This window comes from Carettochelys insculpta, chromosome 1 (genome assembly GCF_033958435.1).
Source record: "Carettochelys insculpta isolate YL-2023 chromosome 1, ASM3395843v1, whole genome shotgun sequence".
Classification (NCBI taxonomy): Eukaryota; Metazoa; Chordata; order Testudines; family Carettochelyidae; genus Carettochelys; species Carettochelys insculpta.
This window is the reverse complement of record NC_134137.1, coordinates 121,403,021-121,430,350: the sequence shown is the minus strand read 5'-3', so window position 1 is coordinate 121,430,350 and position 27,330 is coordinate 121,403,021. Positions and strand designations below refer to the sequence as shown.

General features: G+C 42.6%; 1 protein-coding gene across 2 annotated transcripts in view; it reads left to right on the top strand.

Moving 5' to 3' along the window:
- RASA3 (RAS p21 protein activator 3) overlaps positions 1–27,330 on the top strand; it is a 205,485-nt gene that overhangs the window by 91,348 nt on the left and 86,807 nt on the right. For both annotated transcript variants that reach the window (XM_074990917.1, XM_074990928.1), the window contains exon 4: positions 23,270–23,364. In XM_074990917.1, the coding sequence (XP_074847018.1) occupies positions 23,270–23,364 (95 nt within the window). The remainder of the gene's footprint in view (positions 1–23,269; positions 23,365–27,330) is intronic.

The following is a 27,330-nucleotide window of genomic DNA, read 5'->3' as shown; positions in this document are numbered from 1 at the left end:
ACACCTCCATAGAGTTCTTTGATCTTCTCCTGTTTCAAACAAACACAGGTCAAAGCGCTTTTCAGCAAATTTTCAAGGTGTGTGATGGCAGCATTCACCTTGGAACTGTTGCTTTGGCAGCAGGGACCACATGGCAAATGTGTGTTGGGAGATTAGCACGCTGTAAGTTTATAGCTGACTGGCTGAGTGTTGACTGACCATGTAGACAACCATTTAGAAGGATAAAGAGCTGCCCCAAGCCCACTTCTTTTTCAGGATGGGGCAAAAAGATTTAAAAACTTCTTAATCAATCTGACTTCCAAATGTATTTGTTTTAGGGTATTTTTGAAGACAAAATTATTTGTGGCAAAAAATTTCAAAGGAAAGTGAAGACCCCTTTGGAAATCTTAGACAGTCAGTGGATTCCCAAGAGTCTGCAGACTGCAGGTTGAAAACCATTGTTCTCTGGTGACGACAATCTTTCACAGATCCCTTTATCATAGTATATATGCCCATAGTTTGAAACCCATTGTTTTAGGAGCCCAGACGTTTTCATTTCCTTGTGTGGCAGCATAGGTACATCGTGTTCGAAGAGGGTAGGTGGTCAGGGGTGTGGACATTACTATTAATGGTGCTGGTCTGTCAGGCACCTGAGTCAGTCCATCACCCGCAGGCAGTGCAGCCTAACGGCTGGAGTCTATGCAGATAGCCCTTCCTTGCAGGGCCATGTGGTCTGCTGGGCAGAGTCTGTAGGGCGGTCCCTGGTTGCAGGGCAGCATGGTCTCATAGCCAGAGCCTATGGGATTGGATTTAGGCCATGCTGCCCCACACAACAGCCAGAACTTAGGTGCAGGGCAGTGCACTGTCTATGGAGGCCACTGTCTATAGAGGTGTTAGTAGATGTTCAGGGTGGAGTAACAGCCCCATTGGTGAGGCCCAGGCCCACCACAAGGCCTGGAGCCCTGTCAGAGGTGAAAGAGTCTACCGTTAGCTCAGTGGAGGATCCCACCAAAACATGCTAAGCTTACTTGAGTGAGAGATACCATTCATGCACCCTCCCTGGGTCACTTCCTGCTGTCAGGGTCTTCAAGAACTATAGCCTAAGTCACCTTCCAGGTCTCCATTGACTAGTGCCAGTCTACTGGGTTTCTGGATCCCACTGTCAGGGTCCAGAGAGAGCTCACCTCTGGAACTCCTGTGTTAGGTCCTTTCTTCTTGGCACCCAGTGCAGACTGAGCTGAATTGCTCCCTTTTAGACTAGCCCAGCACGTGGAGCATGCCCAGTGTGACTAGGGGGTGGGACTGGACTTCCTCCACCCACAGCAGGTACTAACCGCTTCCGGTCCAGTGTAGAGCAGGTACACTTCGTCACTCCTTGCAACGTTATTTTAAGTTAGTTTATTTTCTCAGTCTTGATGCTTTTTTCCCCCAACAGTTTGGCAAAATCATACTTTATCTTATTGTGAACAGAAATGTTCCAGGTTAGTAAATGTGTAGTATTCAGTGAAGAATGCATACTGTGCTAAGTTCTTGGGAAGTGGAAGGGAGTGTGGAGGAATAATGGGAAAAAAAAGTGTGAATATGCTATACAAATGCAGCAGATAGGAATAAGGGGATTTCGAAGTTCCCGGGGTCCTTTCGAAAAGGAGCCCCGTCTGGATGAGCCGCGTCAATTTCGAAGTGCCGCAGCTGCCGGCATTCTAATGAGGTGCTGAATATGTATTTCAGCGCTGCATTAGTAAACTTCAAAATGGCCATCTGGAAGTTTTGGGCTAGTGTAGACATAGCCACAGAGTGAATCTATCGATCTATCAACATATATCTTCACAGTGTAATTATTTCAGTAAGCCGTCATGGAATTTTTATGAAAAGGAAAAAGACCTCAAAACTGCACAGTTATGATTTGATATTTCATACAGGATGTATTGAATTAAATCAAAGCAAATTAAATCATCATGCTTTAGATCAGCAAGCAGGAAACATGGGTTTAAATAATTGATTTTTAACCTTGTTTTGCCATTGTACTTTTAGTTACTTTCCTAAAGAAAATGTTGATTCAATTCACATTAATTCAATTATCTAAAATACTTCAGTTTTAAGTGCAACATGCATTTTGTAAACTATTTCTTTTATGTCCCCAGCCTATTTAAGCTTGATTAAATTAATAAAAAGCTGTTGTGTTTCCATCCAAATAAAGCTTGACACAAGTCATCAGTAAAATATGAAAAGCATAATTTACCATTTCTAACATAATAATCTTTACATTTTTAAGAGCCTAACTAAATGTGTTAAGCCATGTAAGTATATAAAATGAATATATATTGATGTAGTCAGCCCTCCTAGCAAAAAATTAACAAATTTAATATAAAGTCTATATTTAGTTACATGTCAGCATATTTTAATAGTTCCTAATCAATGAGAACTAATTGCTTCTGGTTTTCATGTCCCTCAAGATTTTAGAGTTGGTAGGGATTATCGTTCACAGCTGGTTTATAGACTGCAAGAAATAAACAAGCTTCCATGGTTTTTCAATTCCCAGTTAGTTTCTTTGCAATGACTACTTTGTTCAAAGTTGTCATTGCACAGAATTAGCTGAGTAAACTGAAATGAAGAAAACATCGCTATGCCTGCATGAGAAGCTACTACAGTTGTGTGAGTTATCTGATGGTTATGTTCCTGTGCACTCTTGCATCATTTGAATTTTGCGTTACTCGTGGAGTGGAGGGGTAGCTGGGAACCAGCCAGCAGCCTGGATCCTGGCTTCCTTGGGTTTGCAGGAGCCAGGCCCGGCTTCTCCCCAGCTTCCCCAGCGGAAGTCTTTTTTTTAAAATCGACTTAAATAGACTTTGGCTTATACCCATAAAGTAATAGTTACAGTTCTGTGAACAAATCCTGTTCTCAAGAAAATCGCAGCCTATTTATTAGCATCTCCAATGCACTGTGATACAAAGGCACATGTACTTAAAATAGGGATTTCATGTGGTAACATTAAATCTTTGCTCAGATATCACAATCACAGGGCCCTGTGTTCCCCTGAGTCACAGATTGTTGGCATCAAAGATCAAAGAATTTGAAGGATTATTTGGAGTCATCTGTCCTTCCTTGAACTTCTGTCAGACTTGAAAAGCTCCACTGTACTGTTTGTTCCAATACTCTCTTTAAAACTTTTAATCTATGTTCGGAGTCAAGAAACTTTTTAGTTTTCTTACCTAATAGAGAGCTTTTCTCCCTAGGCCAGTGGTTCTCAATTTGCAGGTCAAGAGCCACTTTGACCCAAGCAGCATGTAGCTGTGGCCCAGGGACATCCTCAGGCCATATAGGTAGTGTGTATTGTGTGGATGGGGCCTCCCATAACACACACAGCTGCATATGTGGTCCATAATGGTAAATAGGTTGAGAGGCATTTCTCCAGACCCACGGTGTCCAATATGCTTGCCGCTCGCCATGTGTGGAGAACTGGATACCGCGGTGTAGTGAAATGCAGCTCCTCAGAGCCACACGTGTACGCGCCCCTCCACTTGGTGGGCCAAGTGCATGGCAGTGACACCTCCTCCTGTGGCTCTTGCCCCGGCATGGCACCTGTGACCCCAGTGCAGCTTGTGCAGCTCCAGTTCCAGCTGCAGAGCGGCTTGCGTGGCCCGGCGGCTGCAGCAGCAGCGGTGGCTCTGCTGAGTCGCTGGCAGTTTGTGCTAGAGGTGGTGCCTCGCTCTGGGGGATGAGGAGGGCATTTATTTTGAGCGGAAGGGAGGGGGTGGTGGAGATTCTTGAATTTCTATTGGACACCACTGCTCTAGATGAATCAGGATGCCTACTGTTCTTCACTTTAGTGTTTCTCTTGCTTCCTCCTTTTTTTAAGGTGGAGGGCAGCATTATCTTTGTGTTTCATTCCAACCTGGAATGAAAGTGTGCAGCTATCCACTAGGTAAATGTCATGTTTCTGCACCCTTGTACCCCTGCTCAAAATGAGCAAAATCGGAACAGCCATCACAGAAGGTTGGATAAATCACACTCGCAGTGGACAGGACCACACAATGAACTGTGGCTTCAACAGCTACAGCAACATGCAGCATACAGCACCGTGAGTAGAATGAAGAATCAGTCTAACTGCGGCATGACAGAAGACTCCACCACCATCCCACAAAGCTCCCTGGTGGCAACTTTGGCTTTAGGGAGATGGCTGTGTGGTGAGAAGTACACATCTGCACCAGGGGATCCTGGAAATCTTGTAAAGGACGAAGGATAAATTTCTTGGTCAAGGCACTGAGGCAGCACTCGAGATTTGCTTTCAGTTCCCAGCTCTGACAGACTTCTTACGTGACCTTTGGCAAGTCAGTCAATCTCCCTGCCTCAGTTTCCAATCTACAAAATGGGGATAATGTGTCATTTTTTCCGTAAACTTCGTCTCACCTATTCAAATCTGAAGCTCTTTGGAGCATGGACTAGCTCTTCCTATTTCTGTGCACAGTACCTTCCACAATGAAACCATGATCTTGGCTGGGATGTTCAGGAGCTTATTGCAACACAAATAATCTCAGAGCTTCTTGAACTAATTTCTCTGTTAACACCATGGTACAATTACTGTTTGCCTTGTCTATATCAGGATTCACAATTTGTGTTCGTTATCACATTGTAAAAATACACTGTTCCCCACTGCCCCCATGCAGCATGCCCATTCTGAAGACATGTGCAAGAGTGCAGAAATGTGATACGTCACATGATGTTATGGTATAAATGTTTAGACAGGCACTGAAAAGAGGGAAAGATGAAAATTTTGTTCTGGTATATTCAAAATGAAAGCCCCAGAACTAACTCTAGAAAAGAAATTGTCAGTAATGTAGAGTCCTGTGATCAGATATGGAGGGAGGTCTAGAGAGGCTGAGCATGTCATGAAGTGGATATTTACAGTTATTTGAGTAGTTGCTTTCCAGCAGGAGTTCTTACTGGCAAAGTTGAGCTATGGGTTTTGGTGTTCGGAAAGGGAAGCACTTTAGCAGACAGCACAAGGATTTGTCTTTTAAAAAGACATTTAAAATGTATGGCTGATTTTGAGAGCGTTTTGTGCTACCTGTCACTCTATTAAAGCACCTTAAGGTGTTTGGAGTCCAGCTTCCAGGATTACATACCATTGAAAGAGATCATGGCTGGAATAGGTATTTGCTTTTTTAATAGAAGAAATTGTTGTACCTTTTTTCTTGTCAGAAGAAAGACAGGAACTCTTGTGTGCACTATAGATCTGGTTTGTTATAGTCAGCAACCAGGAGATATTTCTTTTCCCAAAGCTCATGTAAGTTGCTGTACATCAAATAAAAGGGAAATTTCTTGATGAAGAAGGGGGCCTCTTCCATCCACTGAGACCAGTGGTTATAATTTAGGCTAACAATGAAAATCACTTTTTTTGTTAAGTAATTTTGGACAGGCTGCATCTACACTATGAGCTAAAATCAATTTTCTTAACATTGATGTATTAACGCTGGGTGTTATCAGTTCTGTTTTTGAGCATCCTCGCATTCCCACATGCTTCCCACAAAATCAACTTATTGTTGCCACACACAAGTAGCTTAAATTGAGTGCTGCAGCAGTGTATTGTGGGGACCTAACTCACAGTTCCCTGAGCCCTGTAGAATTCTGGCTATTTTTACTCGTGCAGCATCGGGAAAGAAAAAAAAAAAAAAAGCTTGCAAGTAGGTGTGGGTATCTGATGACATCTTCTTACATTTCATTCCCCTCTTTTCCCTGCCATGTTAAACAAATGTCCCTTTTTCCAGAGGGGGTTTGGCTTGCCTTTATAAGAGAGATGCTTTTTATAATTGAGGGGAGGGGTTGTAAAGCACTTAGGAATGATTAGAAAAAAGATTTTGGGTTTCCCCAGCTGACAGGTTTTTGGAAACAGGATGCAAAAAGCACTGGATCTTTGCAGGCTTGGATCTGGATTTACACCTCCTGGCAAAGAGGAGCCTCAGAACAAGAATCTGTTTAAGCAGACATAGTTGCTACACTGAAACTGCAATGAATCATTGAAACAGCTATGTCTCAGGTCGGCTAAGAGACCCCTGGTCATAGCCAGCCCCGACAGTTGTGACCGCTCAAGGAGACCCACCACCTGCCCCTATTCACAGTGTGCCTACCCTTGGATGTATGGTTTGGACCTGCATCTGGATTTAGGCCTCTTGGAAAAGAAGACCCTTAGAAGAAGAATATGCTTAAGTAGACATGGGTGCTACATTGAAACTACAATAAATCATTGAAACAGTTATGGCTCAGGGCAGCTAAAGGACCCCTGGCTCCCCGAAAATCATGACCACCCAGGGACACTTCCCCTGGGTGGCTAAAAGACCCCTGACTATAGCAGCCAGCCCCTTGTCCTTTTGGCTAAAGCCCATCCAAAAATTTCCCCAGAGGACAGCCACATTAGTGACGAAGTATTTTCTTCTGTTGACCAAAAAACATGATTGACAAGGGAGACTTCCCCTGGCCACCTACAGGATCCTCACCACACACAAGCTGACCGGCACCTTGCACAGCATGTGTTTTTATTGGTTCGGGGTCAAGCCCACCACATGCCACATGATGCAGCTGGGCGTGGGAAAGTTCCAGATTGCATGGTGCCTCCGGAGGGAGGGAAGAGGGGGGATGTGGGGGTCAGGACAAAAGGTAAGTGGCTGAAAAGAAGTTTCTCATCCAGGCGTGACCCCCACCCACAGACGAGCTGCCATGTGATGGGGGCAAGGGCGAGTTCCAGGATGCATGGTATCTCTTGGGAGGGAAGGGAGGAGACGTGGGGGGTGGGACATCATGTAAATGGCTGAAAAGAAGTTTCTTGTCCTATCAGACAAGCATGACCCCCACCCACAGCCTACCTGCCACATGGTGCAGGGAGGTGGGGAGGGAGCAGCTGCTGGTGCCAGGCAGCACAGAAAAAAGAAAGACATCTTGCAGGGGTCTGCACAGACCCCACAGGCGTGCCTCTCATGACTCTGCAGCCAGGGGCTTCCAGGTGCGGGATTGAAAAAATCTTCCTGTTGCCTAATTCCTCCGCACCTGAGAGCAGTGGAGATGGAAGAGTCCAGAGCAGGGAACTGTGGGGCACATACTGGACATGTCTGGAGGCTAATGAATTCGATGTAAAGGCATGGTGCTTCCTCATTACCCTGCATTTAGAATTTTAAATTCCAACTGAACGCTAAACCCATCAGGTTATTATGATAGTACAATATCGATATTATGACAATTTATAGTGCCCTATAAATCGAGCTAATGGAATTTACAGTGAAGACGGGCACTTGGAAAAATTGGACTAAATGACTTAATCGATATTATCTTGTAGTATACACATTGCCTGTAATACAGTTCTAATATTGCTTACAGATCTTGTGAACTTGACTGTGTTTTTTGCCTTATAGGATAGATGTGACATCTGTTTAATTTGGTGTTTTGGAGAGGGTTGACAACATTCATCCTAGACTGGTGAGAAGGTGGGATGACTTAGCTGGTATGCAGTCAGAATTCCTTCTGAATAATTATTTAATTATTGAATAATTATTTAAATAATTACTATAGTGTTAATTATCAAGGTGCTAGTGCTTAGAATAAGTGTCCGTTTATTCAAAATTGAAATAGTTGTATTTCTACCTTGGACTGTTGTGACCATGAATTCTCCAGTATCAAAGGTAGAAGTGCAACTTACATGATCTGTAGCAGAAATGAGGTCTTGAGCCAGCAAAAACAAAGTCAAATAATATTTTCTTCCTATTTATAAGACATCTGGCTTTGTTTTTCTTCACAGAAGCATAGACATTTGTGCAATAGATAAATTTTAAAGCATAATGTGGTGTATTTTGGGCATTGGCAGATGAAAGGGTCATACTGATAAACACATGTGTGGGTTTGCATGTTTCATCATTACGTCTGCATTTTCCTGATGCTAACTTGCTAAGTCATTCAGGATCATCTTAGCTAAACTGAGGATAAAGCTGTCAACAGCTGTGCCTTGGGTGGACTTTAAATGCTAGGTGGAATGTGACATGTAAAAAATACAGAAATGACAAGGCTTGATTAGTCTGAAACATGAATTGTTTTGATGTTTACATATATGTAATATGTAAATGTATCCCATTTACTATGAAAATAAACTGGTTATGCCAAATTGTGTTTGGACATTATGCATCTCTGCTTTAACCTGAGGGATGTTACATTGGTGTAACCTATTGTTTTTAAAGCATGTTCCTTTAAGTGGGAAAGATACTACTGCAGATGAAACCAATTGTGTTCTCATTACAGGTTTTTTATTTTTGTGTGTTTAAGAGAAACTAGAATAGCTTTTCTTCCCTTTTCAAATAAAATTCTCTCCCACTTCAATCACTCATACGCGCCTTAAAGAATTGGGATGGGAGTGGCAAAGCAAACAAGTTAGGATTCATGTTTGTGTGTGTGTGTGTGTGTGTGTAAACTTGCAAAAACTATTGAGACTGGTGCACTACAACAGTAACAGGTAAATCAGATACACTAATAACTCAAAATTCACACATTTGAAATGCGTGAATCTCGTGTTTAGATGAGAGGGTTGTGTGGGACAGTGCTGGGGGGGTCCGTGGGGAGGCAGGGAGGACCTGTGGCTGGAAGCTGGCTGGGCAGCATCCAGCCAGCAAAGCCATCTGTGGGGTCCCCGGCTGGGAGGTGGGGAGGCCCACAGCTCCGCAGCTGTGAAGCAGCTGGGCTCGCAGCCCATCCCCCAGCAGTAGCCTCCAATAAGGCTGGCTCTTGGTTCCCCTCTCCTCGTTGTTTGTGGGGATCCAGGAAACTGACCAGCTCATGAGCTGGTCAGTTTCACAGATCCCACAAACAACGAGGAGAGGGGAACCTGGTTCCTGGCTACCTGCCACTACAGCAACTCAAGGGTTTACTATCAAAACAAAAAGGCAGTCCAGTAGCACTTTAAAGACTAACAAAATAATTTAAGAGGTGGTGAACTTTCATGGAACAGACCCACTTCTTCAGACCACAGCCTTACCAGAACAAACTCAATATTTAAGGCACAGAGAACCAAAAATTGTTATCAAGATTGACAAATCAGAAAAATTATAATCCAGGTGGGCAAATCAGAAGAGCAGAGGGGCGGTGTCAAGAATCAGATAAAGCAAAGTGTGTAAAAGAGTCCTTATAATGGGCCAGGTAATTGCCGTCCCAGTTCAAACCACGTGTTAATGTGTCAAATTTGAATATAAAAGAGAGTTCCGCACTCTCTCTTTGTAGAACAACAAGAAGTCCTATGGCACCTTATGGACTAACAGATATTTTGGAACATAAGCTTTTGTGGGCAAAGACCCGCTTCGTCAGATGCGGGAGTGAGGGGGGCGGGTTTCCACAGGGGTATTTAAAGAGTGGGGTCCCAGTAAAAGGGAGGGCCAGAGCTGACAAGGTCTATTCAGCAAGGTGGAAATAGCCCATTATCAGTAGTGTGTATCAAAACAGGAAAAAACAAGTCATATCAGACAGACCCATTGTCAGAGTCTAATGGGGAGATATTAACACCCAAGGGGCGAGCCATTCCCAGTCTCTGTTTAATTCTTGCTTGATGGAGTCAAATTTGCAAATAAATTGCAGCTCAGAGATTTCCCCCTCCATCTGATTTTTGAAATTCCTTTGTTTTAGGACTGCTACTTTTAAATCTGTTACTGAATGTCCAGGGAGATTGAAGTGCTCTCCCCCAGGTTTCTGTACATTACCATTCCTGATGTCTGATTTATGTCCATTTAGTCTTTTATATAGAGACTGTCCAGTTTGGCCAATGTAAATTGCAGTGGGGCATTGCTGGCACATGATGGCGTATATTATATTAGTAGATGTGCAGGTAAAGGAGCCCCTGATGGTATGGTTGATGTTAGGTCCTGTGATGATATCACTGGTGTAGATATGTGAGCAGAGCTGGCAGTGAGGTTTGTTGCAGGGATTGGTTCCAGGTTTAGCGTTCCTGTGTTGTGATATATAGTTGCTACTCAGAATTTAAGGTTGGCAGGCTGTCTATGGGCGAGGACAGGCCTGCCTCCCAAGTTCTGTGAGAGTAAAGCATCATTGGCCAGGATGGGTTGCAGATCACTGATGATGCGTTGGAGAGGCCTTAGGTGGGGGCTGTATGTGATGGTCAGTGGTGTTCTCTTGTTTTCCTTGCAAGGCCTGTCTTGTAGCAGGTGGCCTCTGGGTACCCATCTGGCTCTGTCAATCTGTTTCCTCACTTCTTTAGGTGGGTATTGTAGTTCGAGGAAAGCTTGGTAAAGGTCTTGCAGATGTTTGTCTCTGTCTGATGGTTCAGAGCAAATATGGTTGTACCTTAGTGCCTGGCTGTACACAATGGATTGTGTCCTGTGCCCTGGATGGAAGCTGGAGGCATGTGGATAAGCATAACAGTCTATGGGTTTTTGGTATTGGGTGGTATTTGTGACGATCGCTTATGTGCACAGTAGCGTCTAGGAAGTGGATCTCTTGTGAACTGGTCCAGGCTAAGTTTGATGGTGGGGTGGAAACTGTTGAAATCACTGTGGAACTCTTCAAGAGCCTCCTTCCCATGGGTTCTGATGATGATGTCATCAATGTAGCGCAGGTAGAGGAGGGGTGCTAGGGGACAAGAACTGAGAAAATATTGTTCCAGGTCAGCCATAAAAATGTTGGCATACTGTGGGGCCATGTAGGTGCCCATAGCAGTGCCACTGATTTGAAGGTATAATTTGTCCTCAAATCTGAAATAGTTGTGGGTGAGGAAAAAGTCACAAAGCTCTGCCACCATTTGTGCCTCGGTCTCATTGGGGATAACATTCCTAATGTTCCTCTCTTTGTAGGCAATTCTTAGGTTTGCTTTTCAGTAAAACACACACTTTCAGGTCATTAACAGAATGGCCCACTCCATTAAAGTGCTGGCTGACAGATTTGTGAATTGACATCTGTTTTATGTCTATTTATTTATTCTTTGTTGAAGTGTGTTTACTGTTTGCCCTATGTACATAGTATGTGGGCATTGTTGGCACATGATGGCATATATGATGTTAGCTGAGGAACATGAGAATGTACTTGTGATTCTGTGAGTAACGTGGTTAGGTCCAGTGATGGCAGCTCCAGAACAGATATGTGGGCAAAGTTGGCAACAGGGCTCATTGCAAGGAAAAGTTCCAGGACTGGTATTACTGTGGTATAGCCTGTAGTTGCTGATGAGAATCCTCATAAGGTTGGGAGGTTGTCTGTAGGAGAGAACAGGCCTGTCACCTAGGGCCTTCCGAAGTGTGGCATCCTGATTAAGGGTAGGTTGTAGGTCTTTAATGATGCCTGTCAGCCAGCACTTTAATGGAGTGGGCTATTCTGTTAATGACCTGAATGACTGTGTTTTACTGAAAAGGAAATTTAACAATCGCCTATGAAGAGAGAATGCGGAACTCTCTTTTATATTCAAATTCGACACATTAACACGTGGTTTGAACTGGGATGGCAATTACCTGGCCCATTATAAGGACTTTTTTACATACTTTGCTTTATCTGACTCTTGACTCCCCCCTGCCACTGCCCCGTGCTCTTCTGATTTGCCCACCTTGATTACAATTTTTCTAATTTGTCAACCTTGATTACTATTTTTGGTTCTCTGTGCCTTCAATATTGAGTCTGTCCTGCTATGGCTCGAGCCTGAAGAAGTGGGTCTGTCCCACGAAAGGTTACCATCTAATAAATTATTTTGTTAGTCTTTAAAGTGTTACTAGAGTGCCTTTTGTTTTGATAGAATATAGACTAACACAGCTATGTGGGTCTGTCCCACGAAAGCTCACCTAATAAACTATTTTGCTAGTCTTTAAAGTGCTACTTGACTGCTTTTTGTTTTGATAGCTATCTCTCTGTTACTATTCAAGGGTTTACTGTAGCCGAAGGAGAACGGTATCCTTGTCCTAATACCCTGTGTAAGGAAACTGCAAATACATATTCTCCTTTGAGTGTTCTTTTGCATATTCCCATTATTTGCTTACTCAGAAAAAAAGCAAGAGGTAGCAATCCATTCTCAGGCAAGCTCAACAAGTTTGTATGGACCCAACATTTCAAAAGGGTGACTCTCACAACCATAATTCTGACACTAGAAAATGAGATTTTTTTTATTCCCATTGACTTCAGGACACGTATTTTCATATCTCGATACGTCCTGCACACACGTGGTTTCTGGGTTTTTTTTTATATACACTGCACCCTCAGCATGACTTCAAAGCCTTGGTGTCATTATTTTCCCATACCTGGATGACTGCCTCATATGTGCACCAACCCACCCAGCAGTACTTCAGGCAATGCGACATACAATGAACCTGTTTATCAACCTGGACTTCCAAATAAACTTCCAAAAATCCCTGTTAATGCCTGTCCAACAGCTGGAGTTCATAAGAGCCCATTTCAAGTGGCTCATAGTGTGGGTAAGTCTGCCTCAATAGCGATTTCTCACCCTAACCGGACTAATCACTACCTTCTTAAACAGCCCCTAAATCCTCACCAGGATATGTTTGCAGCCCCTGGACCATATGGGTACCACAACTTCTGTAGTCAAACAAACCAGGATCCATATGAATTACCCACATTCCCAGCTCCAGGTGAACAGTTGGGGTGGAGTTCAGGAATCACTCTGGCTGCATGAATAGTTTTAGATCTTAGTTGTCAAATATTTATATGTTAATATTTTTAGTAATTGGTAGTGGTTATTTGAACAGAGCCAAAGAAAAACCCCTTTTTCAAAAGATATATATAAAAAAGGTAATTGGAGATACATGTCTCCTAGAACTGGAAGGGACCCTGGGAGGTCATCTAGTCCAGTCCCCTGCCCTCTTGGCAGGACCAGGCACAATCCCTGGCATTTATTTGCCCCGGTCCCTAAATGACTGCCTCAGGATTGAGCTCTCAACCTTGGTTTTACCAGGCCAATGCTCAAACCACTGAGCTATCCCTCCCTGAAAGATGTTTCTTGTTTGTTGGATTCCCTTGCGTCAGATATTCATGCTAGATGCCTAGCATATTTAGGTGAAGGACACTTGCCTGTCAAGTGTCTAATATTGTCAGTGTTTACCATGAGGGCAAAGAAAGACAGAATAGGCTTCAAGCAATTCAGTTACAAGAACCGTTGTCTTCAAAACCATGTAGAACCAGAATAGGATATGGTTCCAGGAGAGCCCACACGGCTTTGCATGGCTGTGGCTTGGGATAGGTCCAGAGCAGAACTGGTAGCAGAGTGGTATTCTCTCCCTGCTGACAATTAGGAGACATCTATAGTGGTACAAAAGTTACACTTTCTTTACTGGAAGGGCTGCTCCCACCACCAAAGGCCATCTGGAACAACCCTCCGTCTTCCCAGCCTTTATGAAAGAAGGCTGATGAGTTGTCCCAGTTTCCTTAGGAAGGTTTGGGTCATGCTCCACATCCACCTGTTTTCCACTGCATAGGTTGTAGAAATGGCTTTGCAAAGATCTCATGGTACTCAGTTACAGTCCAATCCAGATGATAAAGAAAAAAACTAGATGTCAATGGTTAGAAGTTTTTCTTGTACAACTTTAGCCATTCACATTTCAAATTGATACTGTCATGGCAAGCTACCCATACCAGTACCCGATATAGGGGGAAACGTTATTCATCTGTATTTTATATGAGGACCTTGAGAGATTAGCAAATGCTGTGTTCCTGGAAGGCTAGAATGTTGCTAAATACAATTGGAGAGCAGCATTTGACTCTTCAGGTTCTTTGAATAGAACAATATCTGCAGCCATCGTTTTAGGCAGCACGTATGCCTCTAATCAGTAGGATAAGATGAAGTAAGGTTAAGACTTTCCTCTTGAAAGGTCCTATTTAGTGTATGGACCAATGAAACACTAGAAACAATGAAAAATGTGATACCTACAACTTGATCTGTGGGCTTCTTTGGAATGGATGAGAGATGATCTGTAGCTCCAGGTTTTAGATATCAAAGACAATATATGTCTTCCACATTGATTCTTCAGTGATACCAGAGGAGGCATGATTATCCTCAGCCTCCATATCATGCCTATCAACATCAGGGGAAGAAGTCTTATAAGCCTTATAATAAAGGGACGTATTCCACAATATCATCTCTGATTCCTGCATGGTCTCAGATGTGACAAACCAGCCCAGATGGACACAGTTTACCCTCGGTTTGGTAATGGTTTGGCTGAATTTTGCCACATAGGGGAATTATTAATGTAAGACAGGTGGATCCTGAAAGTTATTGCTTGTAGGTATGCAATTCAATTCAAAATGGCCATCTCCTCTCCTCACTCCCTCCCCCCCCCCCCAAAAAAAAACAAACCAAAAACTGTTCTCTCTCATCCCTGGTTAAGCATCAGGCTCATGTTGATTTAGTAAAATTTGAGGGCTAATGTCTCTAATGGAGTGAGGGGCAGTAGAAGCTGTATCACCAGATTAGAAAGAAAGAGGCTTTCATAATAATTTTACAATTTTAAAAAAAAGGAGGGAGGCCTTGACTCTATCTACGTTTTAAGAAAATTGAGAACCTGCATAAAGAGAGCTGTTCTGTTCATACTGCCACGTAAAAAGTAGAATCTAGCTCTGATGCAAGATTTGGCAAAGCTAGTCCTGCAGTCCTTATATAATTAGAACTTTGTGGTCCCATGATCTTGGGTCACAATACTGTTTTATTAATCTAACCGGAGTGGGAGTATTCAGAGGACTCTTGAAGGAGAAGTGAAGGTTCCTTATCCATCACTGAGGTTCTTAGGGACAGACTCAGCGTATTCATGCATCTGCTTGCCTCTCCTGGCTACCTCAGATGCCTCCTTACTAGACAGGGTTGGGTAAAGTACTGCAAATCCTCACCCTGGGGCACTCAGTAGTCTCTGAAAGGACGGGCAAGGGAGGCGAGTGAGTGTTCTGAGGGCTACTGCTAGAATTCTACCATGTGGGTTGTACCAGTCATAGCATCCAGAGGAGTGTGGAGATACAGAATTCATCTCAAAGAAGATAACCTTAATTTAATTCACAATTCTGAGTATGTTGTATATGCCCTTTCACTTTGGTGGAAGTGTTAAATGACAGAAAATAAAGAGTGCAGGGAAAAAAAAAGCTGGCATGCAGGGAGCGAGGCAGATAACAGCAGAATGTTGTAGGAGGAGACGACTTCTTTAACCTAGCCAAATCCTGAGAGGAACGAATGAAGAAAAACACCTCCACTGTAGTCCCAGCCAGAGCTGGTATTCTAGTGGGCATGCAGTGAGCAACTCAGGATGCATGCCAGTGACCTTGAGTGTACAGATTAGTTAAAAACGGGAAACATGCCACCTCATCATTTGGCACAGCACTAAGAGAATAGTTAATCTTGTATACCCTTCCTATGCCAGATACACTTCAGATTGAAGCAGTAGATAAACAACTGTGTAAGGGAAAAGATTACAAGATTCTATTTATTTTGGAAACTTATACCCGTAATTCAAACATGAAGACTCCTCCTTTGAGTAGAGTGTGTGGGTTTTTTTGTTTGTTTTGGTGAAGTGTTCACATGCACACACACTGGAACCTGGTTATAATGAAATCCGGTATATAAGTGCTTTTTGCAGTGGGGAGAATGACTTCACTGTCCTGGCCCTCTGCTACCTGAGAAAGGAGCTTTTCATCCCAAAGAGAATTTCTCAGTGCTGTCTTGAGTCATGGAGTAGGCCGGAATGAGTGAGGAGGAGGTGGTGATTAGGTGTTGTGTTCTGGCCCACTCAGGGCTTGTCTCCAGTAGGTGGTGGCTCAATGCTGCAGCAGTCAATTGACTGTAGATTAATTTGTCATGTCTGCCTAAATGTAGTGAATAGATCTCTAATCACTCTCCCATCAACTCCAGTAAACCACTGGGAAAGAAGATAAGTACGTTGAATTCAGCTACGTTGTTTGTGTAGTGGAGGTTGCGTACATTAGATCCATGGAGGATGGGATGGAGTAGCGTAGACATGATCTAAGCTGTTAGCAAGGAACTCTTTGCTGACGAAAGCTTATGCTCCAAAATATCTGTTTAGTCTATAAGGTGCCACAGGACTTCTCATTGTTTTTGAAGGCATAGTTTAGTTCTGTGCAAATCATCCCTCTCTGCTGTGCAGTGCCCACATTGATTTATCACTACTTTGGGCTTTTGTGACTTCTGCAAACCTGTCTTTGGTGGGTGTGAAATGTGCCATTTGTGACTTGGAGAGTTCTGATAGGTTATGTCCTTTCCTACAACCCACTTTCCCCAGAGGAGCTACAGCAAAGTGAAAGCAATTAAAGGCAAATTAGATTTGTTACCTCTAATTTTGGAGTATCCTAATATAAATCCTCCTCTTCAGCAGGCACCATAACTCCTGGAGAGTTCTGTCCAATCCTGTAGAATGGAGAAAGTTTCTCTTTCCACCATCTGCATTGACACATTTGCTGAAAAGCTGTGCCTTTCTCAAATGAATACTTCAAAGTTGAAGAGAGACACATTTTTAAGACTATCAGAGTTTGACATTGATAAAAATCTTCACTTTGAAGTCCTCATTGTGACATTTTGAATTTGAGTAGAACTTTGCTCTTGGCATGAAAAAAAGACAACCCCCCATCAAAAAAACCCACACAACCCCCTCCCCCCCCAAAAAAAAACCTACGCTAAACCCAGCATATTATTAGGTAAATAGTATGAAGTTTTATCTAGAACAATGAATTACTGATAAGAAAAAAAATCAAGATTCTAGGCAGAGAGAACTAATTCTGCCTTCATTGTGCAGTGCACTGAAGTACAGGTTGAACTTCTCTAAATTGGCAACTTTGGGGCCTGACTGATGTTGAACAAGAGAATTTGCTGGACTGTGGGAGGTCATTATTGCCTATCATCATTACCAACACTTTCACTGCTTACTGGGCTCTTAGAAGGCATTGGGCGTAAATTAGAGAATAACAGCACAAAACACTGAGAGCCAGGACTCATAAACAAACTTTATGGGGCCGTGGGAAATTTGGCCACACCCATGATAAATGGTTGCCAACCTAACTAAAATCATGCTGGATTAGGATGTGGCAGAACTAGAGAAATCCAACCTGTAGTTTAAGGGAAGTAGCAAGCTGTGACTGTCATCCACTAGATACATAGGGGTGTAATAAAACAATGAACTAATACAAGTGTAGCCACTAATAAAAAAGAAACAGATGACTCAGTTACACACAACAGTATTTTAAGAAACCAATCTGTACAATCTATCCAATTGCATTTACATGTAGAAATTAATAACTAGAAGGAAAACAGACGTAGTTTTTGGATTATGTACAGAACATTATTAATAACAATTATTGTGAAACAAGGTTTATGTTACTAACATACAACCACATGAGCAAGGAAATGAAAAATTAATGCTCCCCAACCCTACCTACCCTCTACTTTCCACTCTCAGGCCCACATTTTACCCATTTCCACACCATTAAAGCTGTCCCTTGAACTTCTCATTTTGCACGTGTCCTTTTACCAAAGCACCCTACACTAATAGCTGTTCATGTATGGGATAGTAGGTTTTTGTATTTGGCAAAGGAAGTTCTGGACCCTCTAGGCTACATCTACACTTGCCCCCTTCTTTGAAGGGGGTACGGTAGTCAGGCTGATGGGAGATTTCTAACAAAGTGCTGCAATGAATATGCAGCACTTCATTGAGCTAATTCTCCGCCCCTCCAGCAACTTCAAAGTGCCAACATGCCATGCAGCCATGGGTACTTTGACGTGCCCATGCTACTTCCAATCACCTTTACTCCCCAGGGCGCTTCGAAGTAGCACAGGCACTTGGAAGTGCCCACGGCTACACAGCATGCCAACACTTTGAAGTTGCTGAGAGGGAGAATTAGTCTAATGAAGTGCTGCATATTCATTGCAGCACTTCCTTAGTAATCTCCCATCAGACAGATTACCATTCCCCCTTCGAAGAAGGAGGCAGGTGTAGACATAGCCCCAGTGAGGGGAGAGTTATGAGTGTGGTGAGTAGTCTGAGGTGTGGTGTGTTAATGTAAAAGGAAGAAGTGGGGCCAAAAGATTTAAAGGTGCCAACATTAGCAACCTTTCTACTTTTGAACAAGGCACAGGGTTCCATGCACAGAGATTTCCAGATGTGCAGATGGCAAATACCATTGCAAATCATTTTAAGCTTTATTAAAGATTTAGAAAAAGAAAGAACAATTAAAACATTTCAGTTAAAGTACGAAGTAAAGCTTCCATGTTTAACAATATTGTTTTAACTGTAAAAAATATTAAGAAGGACAAACCATGCTTGACATGTTCTTAGATGGTGGTAAACCTGTTGCTGAAGTCTGTCCTTGTTTCCTGAAGGACAAAGCAAGACAAAACCACACTAAGGCTATGTCTACACGTGCACACTACATTGAAATGTAGCGACATCGAAATAAGCTATTTCGATAAATAACATCTACACGTCCTCCAGGGCTGGCAACGTCGACGTTCAACTTCGATGTTGGGCAGCACCACATCGAAATAGGCTCTGCGAGGGAACGTGTACACGCCAAAGTAGCACACATCGAAATAAGGGTGCTAGGAACAGCTGCAGACAGGCTCACAGGGCGGACTCAACAGCAAGCCTCTCCCTTAAAGGGCCCCTCCCAGACACAGTTGCACTAAACAACACAAGATCCACAGAGCCGACAACTGGTTGCAGACCCTGTGCATGCAGCATGGATCCCCAGCTGCCGCAGCAGCAGCCAGAAGCCCTGGGCTAAGGGCTGCTGCACACGGTGACCACAGAGCCCCGCAGGGGCTGGAGAGAGAGTGTCTCTCAACCCCTCAGCTGATGGCCGCCATGGCGGACCCCGCTATTTCGATGTTGTGGGACGTGGATCGTCTACACGTGCCCTACTTCGACGTTCAGCTTCGAAGTAGGGCGCTATTCCCATCCCCTCATGGGGTTAGCGACTTCGACGTCTCGCCACCTAACGTCAATTTCAACTTCGAAATAGCGCCCAACACGTGTAGCCGTGACGGGTGCTATTTCGAAGTTGGCGCCGCTACTTCGAAGTAGCGTGCACGTGTAGACACGGCCTAAGGGAGAGAAAAGGATAACAAATACAGAAGATGTAGCTTCTGTGTGTTTGCCATCTGTCACTTGCAATCTCACTTCTGCAGAAAGACACGGTGCATGAATTGCATTCCAATGTTTAGCAAAATAGAGCTTTCTAGTTTACTAATCAAAACAGCTACACCTCCATATTAATCCACCTGGATCTGGATGAACGAATCCACTGTCCAAAAATATTTATATGGTAATTATGTACTATATGTCCGACCCTGCAGTCAGATCAGTACAAGCTGGCCCTGCTGGAGCTCTGAAGAAGATGTCAGAACTCTGCACAGATCCAGTAGAAGAATGAGGGCCTGCATAAAGGGCTGCCACGTAGGCTGTAAATTAAATTGCCTGAGAGGTTTCTATGGGAAAGTGCCATGAAATGAAGGCGACTCTGAATGGAATTAGCTGATGAAGTATGCCAGGGACGTTGCTTACCAACTAATTGTTACACACAGAGTCTAGTCTGAGGACTTCCTTAGTGGATTAGAAGAGTATCATAAGGATAATCTGAAGCAAAAGGGAATGAACAACTTCAAATGAGAATGAAAAGAAGGTTTTAAGAGATCACATGTGAATTTATAGTTGTCAGATTCTCCCTAGAGAAGCCAGTTTGCCACGGTGCTGCCTTTTTGATCATAATAACTTGAGGCCTGGAAAGTACATGTTCATAAACCGTTATACAGACATTCTATAACATAACTTCACCAGCAGTCTGTTCCCTGTAAATAGTTAAAATGTCTGCTGTCTTACACTGTTGGTTGGTGTGATTTAATGATTGGTATCCTAATATGTGAAAGTCATTAACTCTGTGCGTCCAGTGAAAACAGTGAACCTTCTGGCTCCCTATTTGGTACTGTTGTTCACCACTTTAAAATCAAAAACGATCAGTCCTGTGGCACCTTATAGACTAACAGATATATTGGAGCATAAGCTTTGTGGGCAAAGACCTGCTTTATCAGATGCATTGTCACGGGTCTTTGCCCACGAATGCTTATGCTCCAATGTATCTGTTAGTCTAGGAGGTGCCATGGGCCTTCTTATTGTTTTTGCAGATACAGACTAGCAGAGCTACCCCTGTGATACTTTAATATCCAGGCATTAGCGGGGTCAAAGACCTCCAAAGGACAAGAAGGGGGAAGTGTTGAGCTGAGGATGGGGGACTTCAGGAATAAGACAGAAGCTGCACAGAATTAGGAACCTGGCCACCAAGAGGAGGCAAGGCACTGTTGGCCTCCTCCATTTGGGGAAGCTGCTGGTGCCCAGACTATGGACCCACCCCTGCTCTGTCTCCTCTCTCTAAGGCCTGCCCGTGCTCCACCCCAGCTCCCTAAGGCACGTGTTCCTTCTCCTGAGCTCCCTGCCCCTGCTGCTCACACCTCTTTGTCCCTTACCTGGCCTCTCCTTCACTCTGGATCCTGTTACTTAAGCTGTGTTCCGTGGAACACTGGTGTTCTGTAAACAAGCCACTGGTGTAGTGCGAGCATCTGACACCTTTTTGCTATCATGCCCTGATGGGATGTATTTTCTGTTATTAAAGCTGGGGTACAATGTTACTTCTTCATTGCTATGATACCTGATAAATTACTTCAGTTTGTTTTTGTTGTTTGTGTTTCTGTCTGTTTTTTGATTTTTGAACTGACAACAATTACTTTTTGAAGAAAATTTTCATAGGTGTTCTGCATAAAAACTATTATTGTTTGGTGTTCCGTAGTCTCAAAAAGTTTAAGAAACACTGCTCTGGATGGCCAGCTGGCCACTCACCACTCACATTCTTCTTCACCCCCTCTTACAAGGCCCCCCATGGAGGCAGAGTGGGGACAGGAAGAGGTGGAGCCTCAGGGGAAGAGCAGGAACGTATCCTTAGAGTGGCACATAGGTGGGGCCATGGTTGTGGTGCCTACCCTTTCAGTGGCAGCACTGTCCAAAGGCCGCATGCTGGCTGTTTGGAGAGGCTTAACCTTCTGTGGCATCTTATACCCGCCAGCTGTGCAAGGCACTTTATGAATTGGAGCTAAAAGGATGGGAAGCAGATTGTTGTTGACAAGACGGCCAGTAGTAGCTATAACTCATGGCTACTTGGGAGCAGACAGGAAACAGAAATATTGTGGAAGAGTCCAAATGCAACAGAGAAAAGGACTGAACCCTGGGCAGGGACTATTTCAAAACATGGTTTATAAAATTTCCCTAAGGACTTCAATGCTCATTCAAGTTTTCTTTTAAGAAATCAAGCTGGAGTGTCAGATAAGTGAGGAGTTTATTAGTTTAGTCCCCGCTTTGGAAATATCTGAAGGTACATGAGCTCTAGTTTTGTGTGCAGTAGGAATATCCCCGACACTTTGGCGAGCCACGGTAGATTTGGAGGCCTTGGCAGGTCAGTTTCCCATTGGAAGATAAATCCGTGACAGTAATTTACAAACAGTACACAAGTCCTAATTCCTTGAACAAAGTGCACCCAGGCAACTCCCTTTTGCAGAAACCTCCGCTACAAACCAGTGCCCTTTCCATGAAAAGCCAGCTGTCTTGTAACTCTGTTTTTCTCACAAGTTAAAATACTTTGTTCACTGTGCCTCTATGAGTCAGACTCTGGGACACCTGGGCCAGAGCTGCTCTCTGAGAATCACAAGGTCTTCTGGGACTGCCTTTTGATCTTCCTGTTGTACAGCTGCTCTGTAAACAAAACAAAACAAAACCCTCCTATCCTTCTCCAAAAAGGTTCATTGCTCATCAGAGAGTGCTTTACACCAGTGTTTCTTAATTTTTTTTGAGACCACAGAACACCAAATAATAATTTTTGTGCAGAACATCTATGAAAAATTTCTTTAAAAAAAAAAATTAGGCAACCCCCACCTCCCCCAACAGCAATATATACAGCAAAAACAAAATGAAGTAATTTAGCAGTGCAGAAGTAATATTGTATCTGGTTTTATTAATGGAAAATATATCCCATCGGTGTATGATAGCAAGAAGTTTCAGATGCTTGTGGCACACCCGAGAGTTGTTCATGGAACACCAGTGTTCCGTAGAATGTAGCTTAAGGAACATTGTCTGTACAATCCACTTTATGGCCATCTGGGTGAGGCGAAAGTTTCAGCCATAGGCCCAGGTTTTTAAAAGTATTTTGGCATTGCTGCAGTGTGCTTCAACGCTTAACTGATTTAGGGGCCCAAATCTCACTCCTCAGTTGGACTTAGGCATGTGTATCAGTATCTAAAACCTTTCAAAATCTGGGCCGTACTGCTCACATATCATCTCATAACACATGGAAATAAAGCCTGTTATTTTAGTTAGGTTATATAAGTGCTAGGTGGAGTTAAAATGTAAAGGTAATGGTAGGGTGTATTTTCCTTGAAGTAGATTTAGAAGTAGTGTGCCTGTATGTACAACGAATAATTCTTGTCCTCGGGTGGATGGCTCTCTGCAAACTTTGTTTCCAAATACCTTGTAAGTAAGGTTGTAAAATGACCTCTATGTGTAAAGTTTGAAGTTTAACAGCCAGCTAGTGCAGAGCTGGAATTAAAATGTAGGGGTCATAACCTGATGTCCCCTGCTTCAATAGTGATTTCTGCTAAAAAATAAAATAAAAAATGCATGTATTAGAGCTGTGTCCACTAGATTTGTTGTGAGTCCAAGTCTACCACAAAGCCTGGAATATCCTATTGGAACTAATGATATTTGCAATGAAGGGTGTGTTTGTGTGTGTTTAAAGTAGATGATATAGGGGGAAATTTTGGTCTATCGAAATCAGTTTCACCCACATAGGTTTGTGTTGATTTAATTCAAATCTAAATTTTTGTAATTTACCTTATGTTTAAAACTAATTTACCTTTAAAATTCAAATGGCAGAAAAATGTCAGTAGCTTTTCAAGGTTCTGACAGATGTTTATTGTAGCATCATGGTATTTTACTATAAACGTGATCATAATCAGATTCATGTTGTACAGTACTCCAGCGTGTTAAATGAATGTACTGTTAGCAGTTGCAGTGTCTTTCATGATGTGAAGTGGATAAAGCCTCATTGCCATAAAGAATATTGAATGTATCATCTTTCTAGTTTGCATAGTTCTGTGGCTCTGATTGTGGATTATTGTCATTATACCGCTGCTTTGAACAAAAAGATCTTTTTACATTGAAGTCCTATTGAAATGAATCTTGTGTGGCACCATTGTGTGTTTTAAACAATACTTCTTCATTTATTCTGTTTCCAGGAAAAGTAGCTATACAGAAGGAAGACCTGCAGAAATACCATAACAGAGACACTTGGTTTCAGCTGCAGCATGTTGATGCTGATTCAGAAGTGCAGGTGAGATTTATCATTGCAACTTCTAGGGCCATCAAATGATTACAGAAAATAAGTTGACATAAATATGAAAGTGTAATTATTTACTACAGTTGAAGTTACATTGGTATTTGTAATGAAGGGTGTGTTTGTGTGTGTTTAAAGTAGATGATTTGGGGGGAAATTTTGGTCCATCAAATCAGTTTCACCCGTATAGGTTTGTGTTGATTTAATTCAAATCTAAATTTTTGTAATTTACCTTATGTTTAAAACTAAACTATAGGGATAGTGTAAAGTAGAATGACTAGCAACAACCTACAACATATCCTGAATATCTTGCAGATAATTGTTCAGTCTTAAAGGAGTGTTGTCAACTTGAAAATTAGGGTTACGAGCGCCACCTAAAATTATTACTACTACTACAGGCAAAGAAACTGTGTGAAAAGAACATTATTAAGCTTGCAGATTCAAACTCTTAAGAGTTGGGAAGTACCAGAATTAAGGTTGTTTATGCAGTGTGTTGTGTCTACCTTAAGAAGAAGATCTGCTGTTCATCCCACTGTTAGTAAATGGAAGATTCTCAAGAAAAATTGTTTATTTTCAACTTCTTTGTTCATATGACAGCTTTCCCACATGCTGCCAGTTACACTGTTCTCCTGTTTAGTCATACTCTCTTTGGAATGGGAAAACTTACATGTAAACAAAGAGCAGAAAATACATTATAAATTGTATTGAGAAGACAGGAGTGAGAAGCATACTGTTTAGAGCAGGGATGGCCATCCAATTAGAGACAAAGAGCCAAGATAGTGGTGGATAGAGTGTAAAGGGCCACATATGATATATATATATATATATATATATATATATATATATATATATATATATATATAGGGAGATATATTTTTATAGCTCTACATATATAAAATGAATATACCTCATATGTAGATATATTAAAATGTGTTATATAATATAAAAAAATACATGGGTCTATGCCCTCCCCACCAGAGCCAGGCTTCCGTGGAGTCAGGCACTCCCGCCTCTACCCATGCTGTAAATTAATGCTCTTACCTCCTCCCAGAGCCAGGCACCCCCTCGCTCCACCTCCCCTGCTCTAATTCCATGACAGTAACTCATCAGAGCTGCCGCTGCAGCTCCTGCCATCTTGCACGTTAGCGCAGCAGGCGCGGCACTCCCAGTGCGCAGCTGTGAGGAGCTGCACTGAAAAGCTCAGAAGGCCGCGTGCAACTTGAGAGCCGTGGGTTGGCCATCCCTGGTTTAGAGAGTGCTCTGGCACAAACTCGAATCTTACCCAATTTTTTAAAAAAATCATGAAGTTGTCTCGTTAACAACTTTGGTATCAGGCAACTGTAGACTTCAGGGACACCCTTGCTAATTGCTATCTACAAAGTCTCTTCTTGAATCAGATTCTCTTTATAAAATCAGAAACATTTTTCTTAAATAAGAATTTAATATTGTAGGTCACTTGCAAACAGTGAATGTTTGTGTTGGTGCCCCCCAGACACCATAGTCTTGAACAGGGCAATGTTTTGCTTTGCAGGGAATGCGGAAATGGCACTCAGATACACTGTGTGGTTATAACTTTTGTAATATTTTGGCTGTCTGATCTATATGTAAATGTGTGCATGCACCTGTTTATAGGAAAATGAATACTTATACCATAAATGACATACGTCCGTAGCCATTTGTTTTGTATGTACTAGTCAGTGAAACATACTTCTGCATTAAAATACATGTAATTTTGCTTATTTAAAAATACGGGGTTCGATAACCTACAATTATGAGCACAATATGAAGGAATTGTTGTAGTTGCTGTTCCAGTTCAGTCTGTAATATTCTCTGGTAACATTGATTCTTTGTCTGTACATCACAGAGAGACTTCTAAAGGCAATGAAATCCATTTTGTTTACCCTCAATTCTCTCTCCATCTCACTTACAACTTGTGGCCATAGTTTTAAAACAATGGATTGTACTAGTGTCTATTTCCTGCAGGATGTGAAAAAGTTTCCCTATAATTTATCAGCTGAACTGAGTCAAAATTTATATAGTACTCAGCCCTGTTGATTTTGTTATACCAGTGACAAGCAGTTTGCCTGTGGGAGCTATATTAGACCAAGAAGACTTCCTAGAACACTGATAATTTGTTTCTAAAGTTCTGACTTAATAAAACAAAGGTTTATGAAATATTCTATTTTTAGGATAGTGAGAGCATAATATTAGTTGGAAAGCATGTACTGTTTGTCACTTCCTCTGTTTATATCTTTATAAAAACCAGATGATTAAAAGCTGTTTCTGGCTTCTGTGTTAAGAAGTTATTACAGCTAGTAGAAATATGAATAGCACTTTGACAATTTTATCCTGTTGATTAAACTTTTCATGAAAGGTTTGTTAGAATATATAAAGAGAGATTTTTATGTTGCCCCCTATAGTGGGTTGTGAGGAGGGGAGAGGCAGATTTGGGAATACTCTGTGAGGACTGCTGTGTGAGGAAAAGATAGCCCCACAAAAGGAGTAAAACAAAGGCTGGAATAGTACTGATGGTAGGTATCTCGGCTGCATTTCTTTTTGGAAAGATGAAGTCTGGAGTATGTTTAACAAAACTGGTGGAAATACTTGCGTAAAATGTTTACAGTAGACCCCTGACTTATGGGGGGGTTGCATTCTTGCAACCCCTGCATAGTTCAAATTTCCCGTGCACCTCAGGGGAGCCAGGAAACTGATGAGGGCACCAGCCCTGGTCAGTTTCCTGGATCCAGCAAGTGGAGGGGAGCCGGGGACCAGGCGGCAGCCTGGCTCCCAGCTCCCCTAGGCTTCCAGGAGCCAGGAAATTGACCAGTGCACTGTGGCTGTCTGTCCCCTGTCTTCTCACAGCTGGGGGAGCCAGGGTCTGGAGCGGGGAGCTGGCAGAGCAGCAGTGCTCTCCAGCCCCTGGGAACCCCACACAAGTAAAGCACAAGTCACAATCGTGCAGGTCGGGGGTTTACTGTAATCATTTGCCTTTTATTTCTCTCTCTGTCCCCTCAAAATGGCTCTAGAAAGTGGCTGACAATTATTCACACTGAAGCATGCAAAAAAACCACCTTTTAATGTGCATACTAGCATTTAAGTATTCTGGCAATGGTCCCAGAGGCCACATACTCTAGTGGATTAAGCACGGGGCTGGGTGTCAAGAACTCCTGAGTCCTAGTCTCGCCTCTGACAGTCTGTGCCCTTAACACTTCTTTTCTATTGTATATAACAAAGTTAGGGGATACTGCATAAGAATGTGGTTTGTGTGACTTGCGTAGGTTTGAGACTTGTGTAAATATTTGTCTAATGAATTTAAAGTGGAGCTGGGTCCAAATTTGTTTGAGTGCTGCTTTGTACATTTTTCTTTGCAGTTTTCTTTGTAAATGGGAAGGGACTCCCTAAGAAGGAGCACTGCAGAAAGTGATCTAGGGGTTGTAGTGGACCACAAGCTGAGTATGAGTTAATAGTGTGAGGCTGTTGCAGGGAAAAAAGAGGCAAACGTGATTCTGGGATGCATTAACAGGAGAGTTGTGAGCAAGACACAGGAAGTCATTCTTCCACTCTGTTCTGCATTGATTAGGCCCCAGCTGGAGTACAGTGTGTGGTTCTGGGCCCCACATTTTAGGAAGATGTGGAGACATTGTAAAGGATCCAGAGAAAAGCAACTAAAATGGTTAAAGGTCTAGAAAATACACTTTATAAGAGAAGATTAAAAGAATTGGGTTTGTTTAATTTGGAAAAGAGAAAGCTGAGAGGAGACATGGTAGCAGCTTTCAAGCACCTATAAAAGAATGTTACGAGGGGGAGGGAGAAACTCTGATGACAGAACAAGAAGCAATGGGCTTAAATTTCATCAAGGAAGTTTTAGATTGGAGATTAGGAAAAATTTTGTAACAGTCATGGTGGTTAATTACTGGAATAAATTGCCTAGGATGGTGGTAGAATCTCCCTTATTGGAGACAT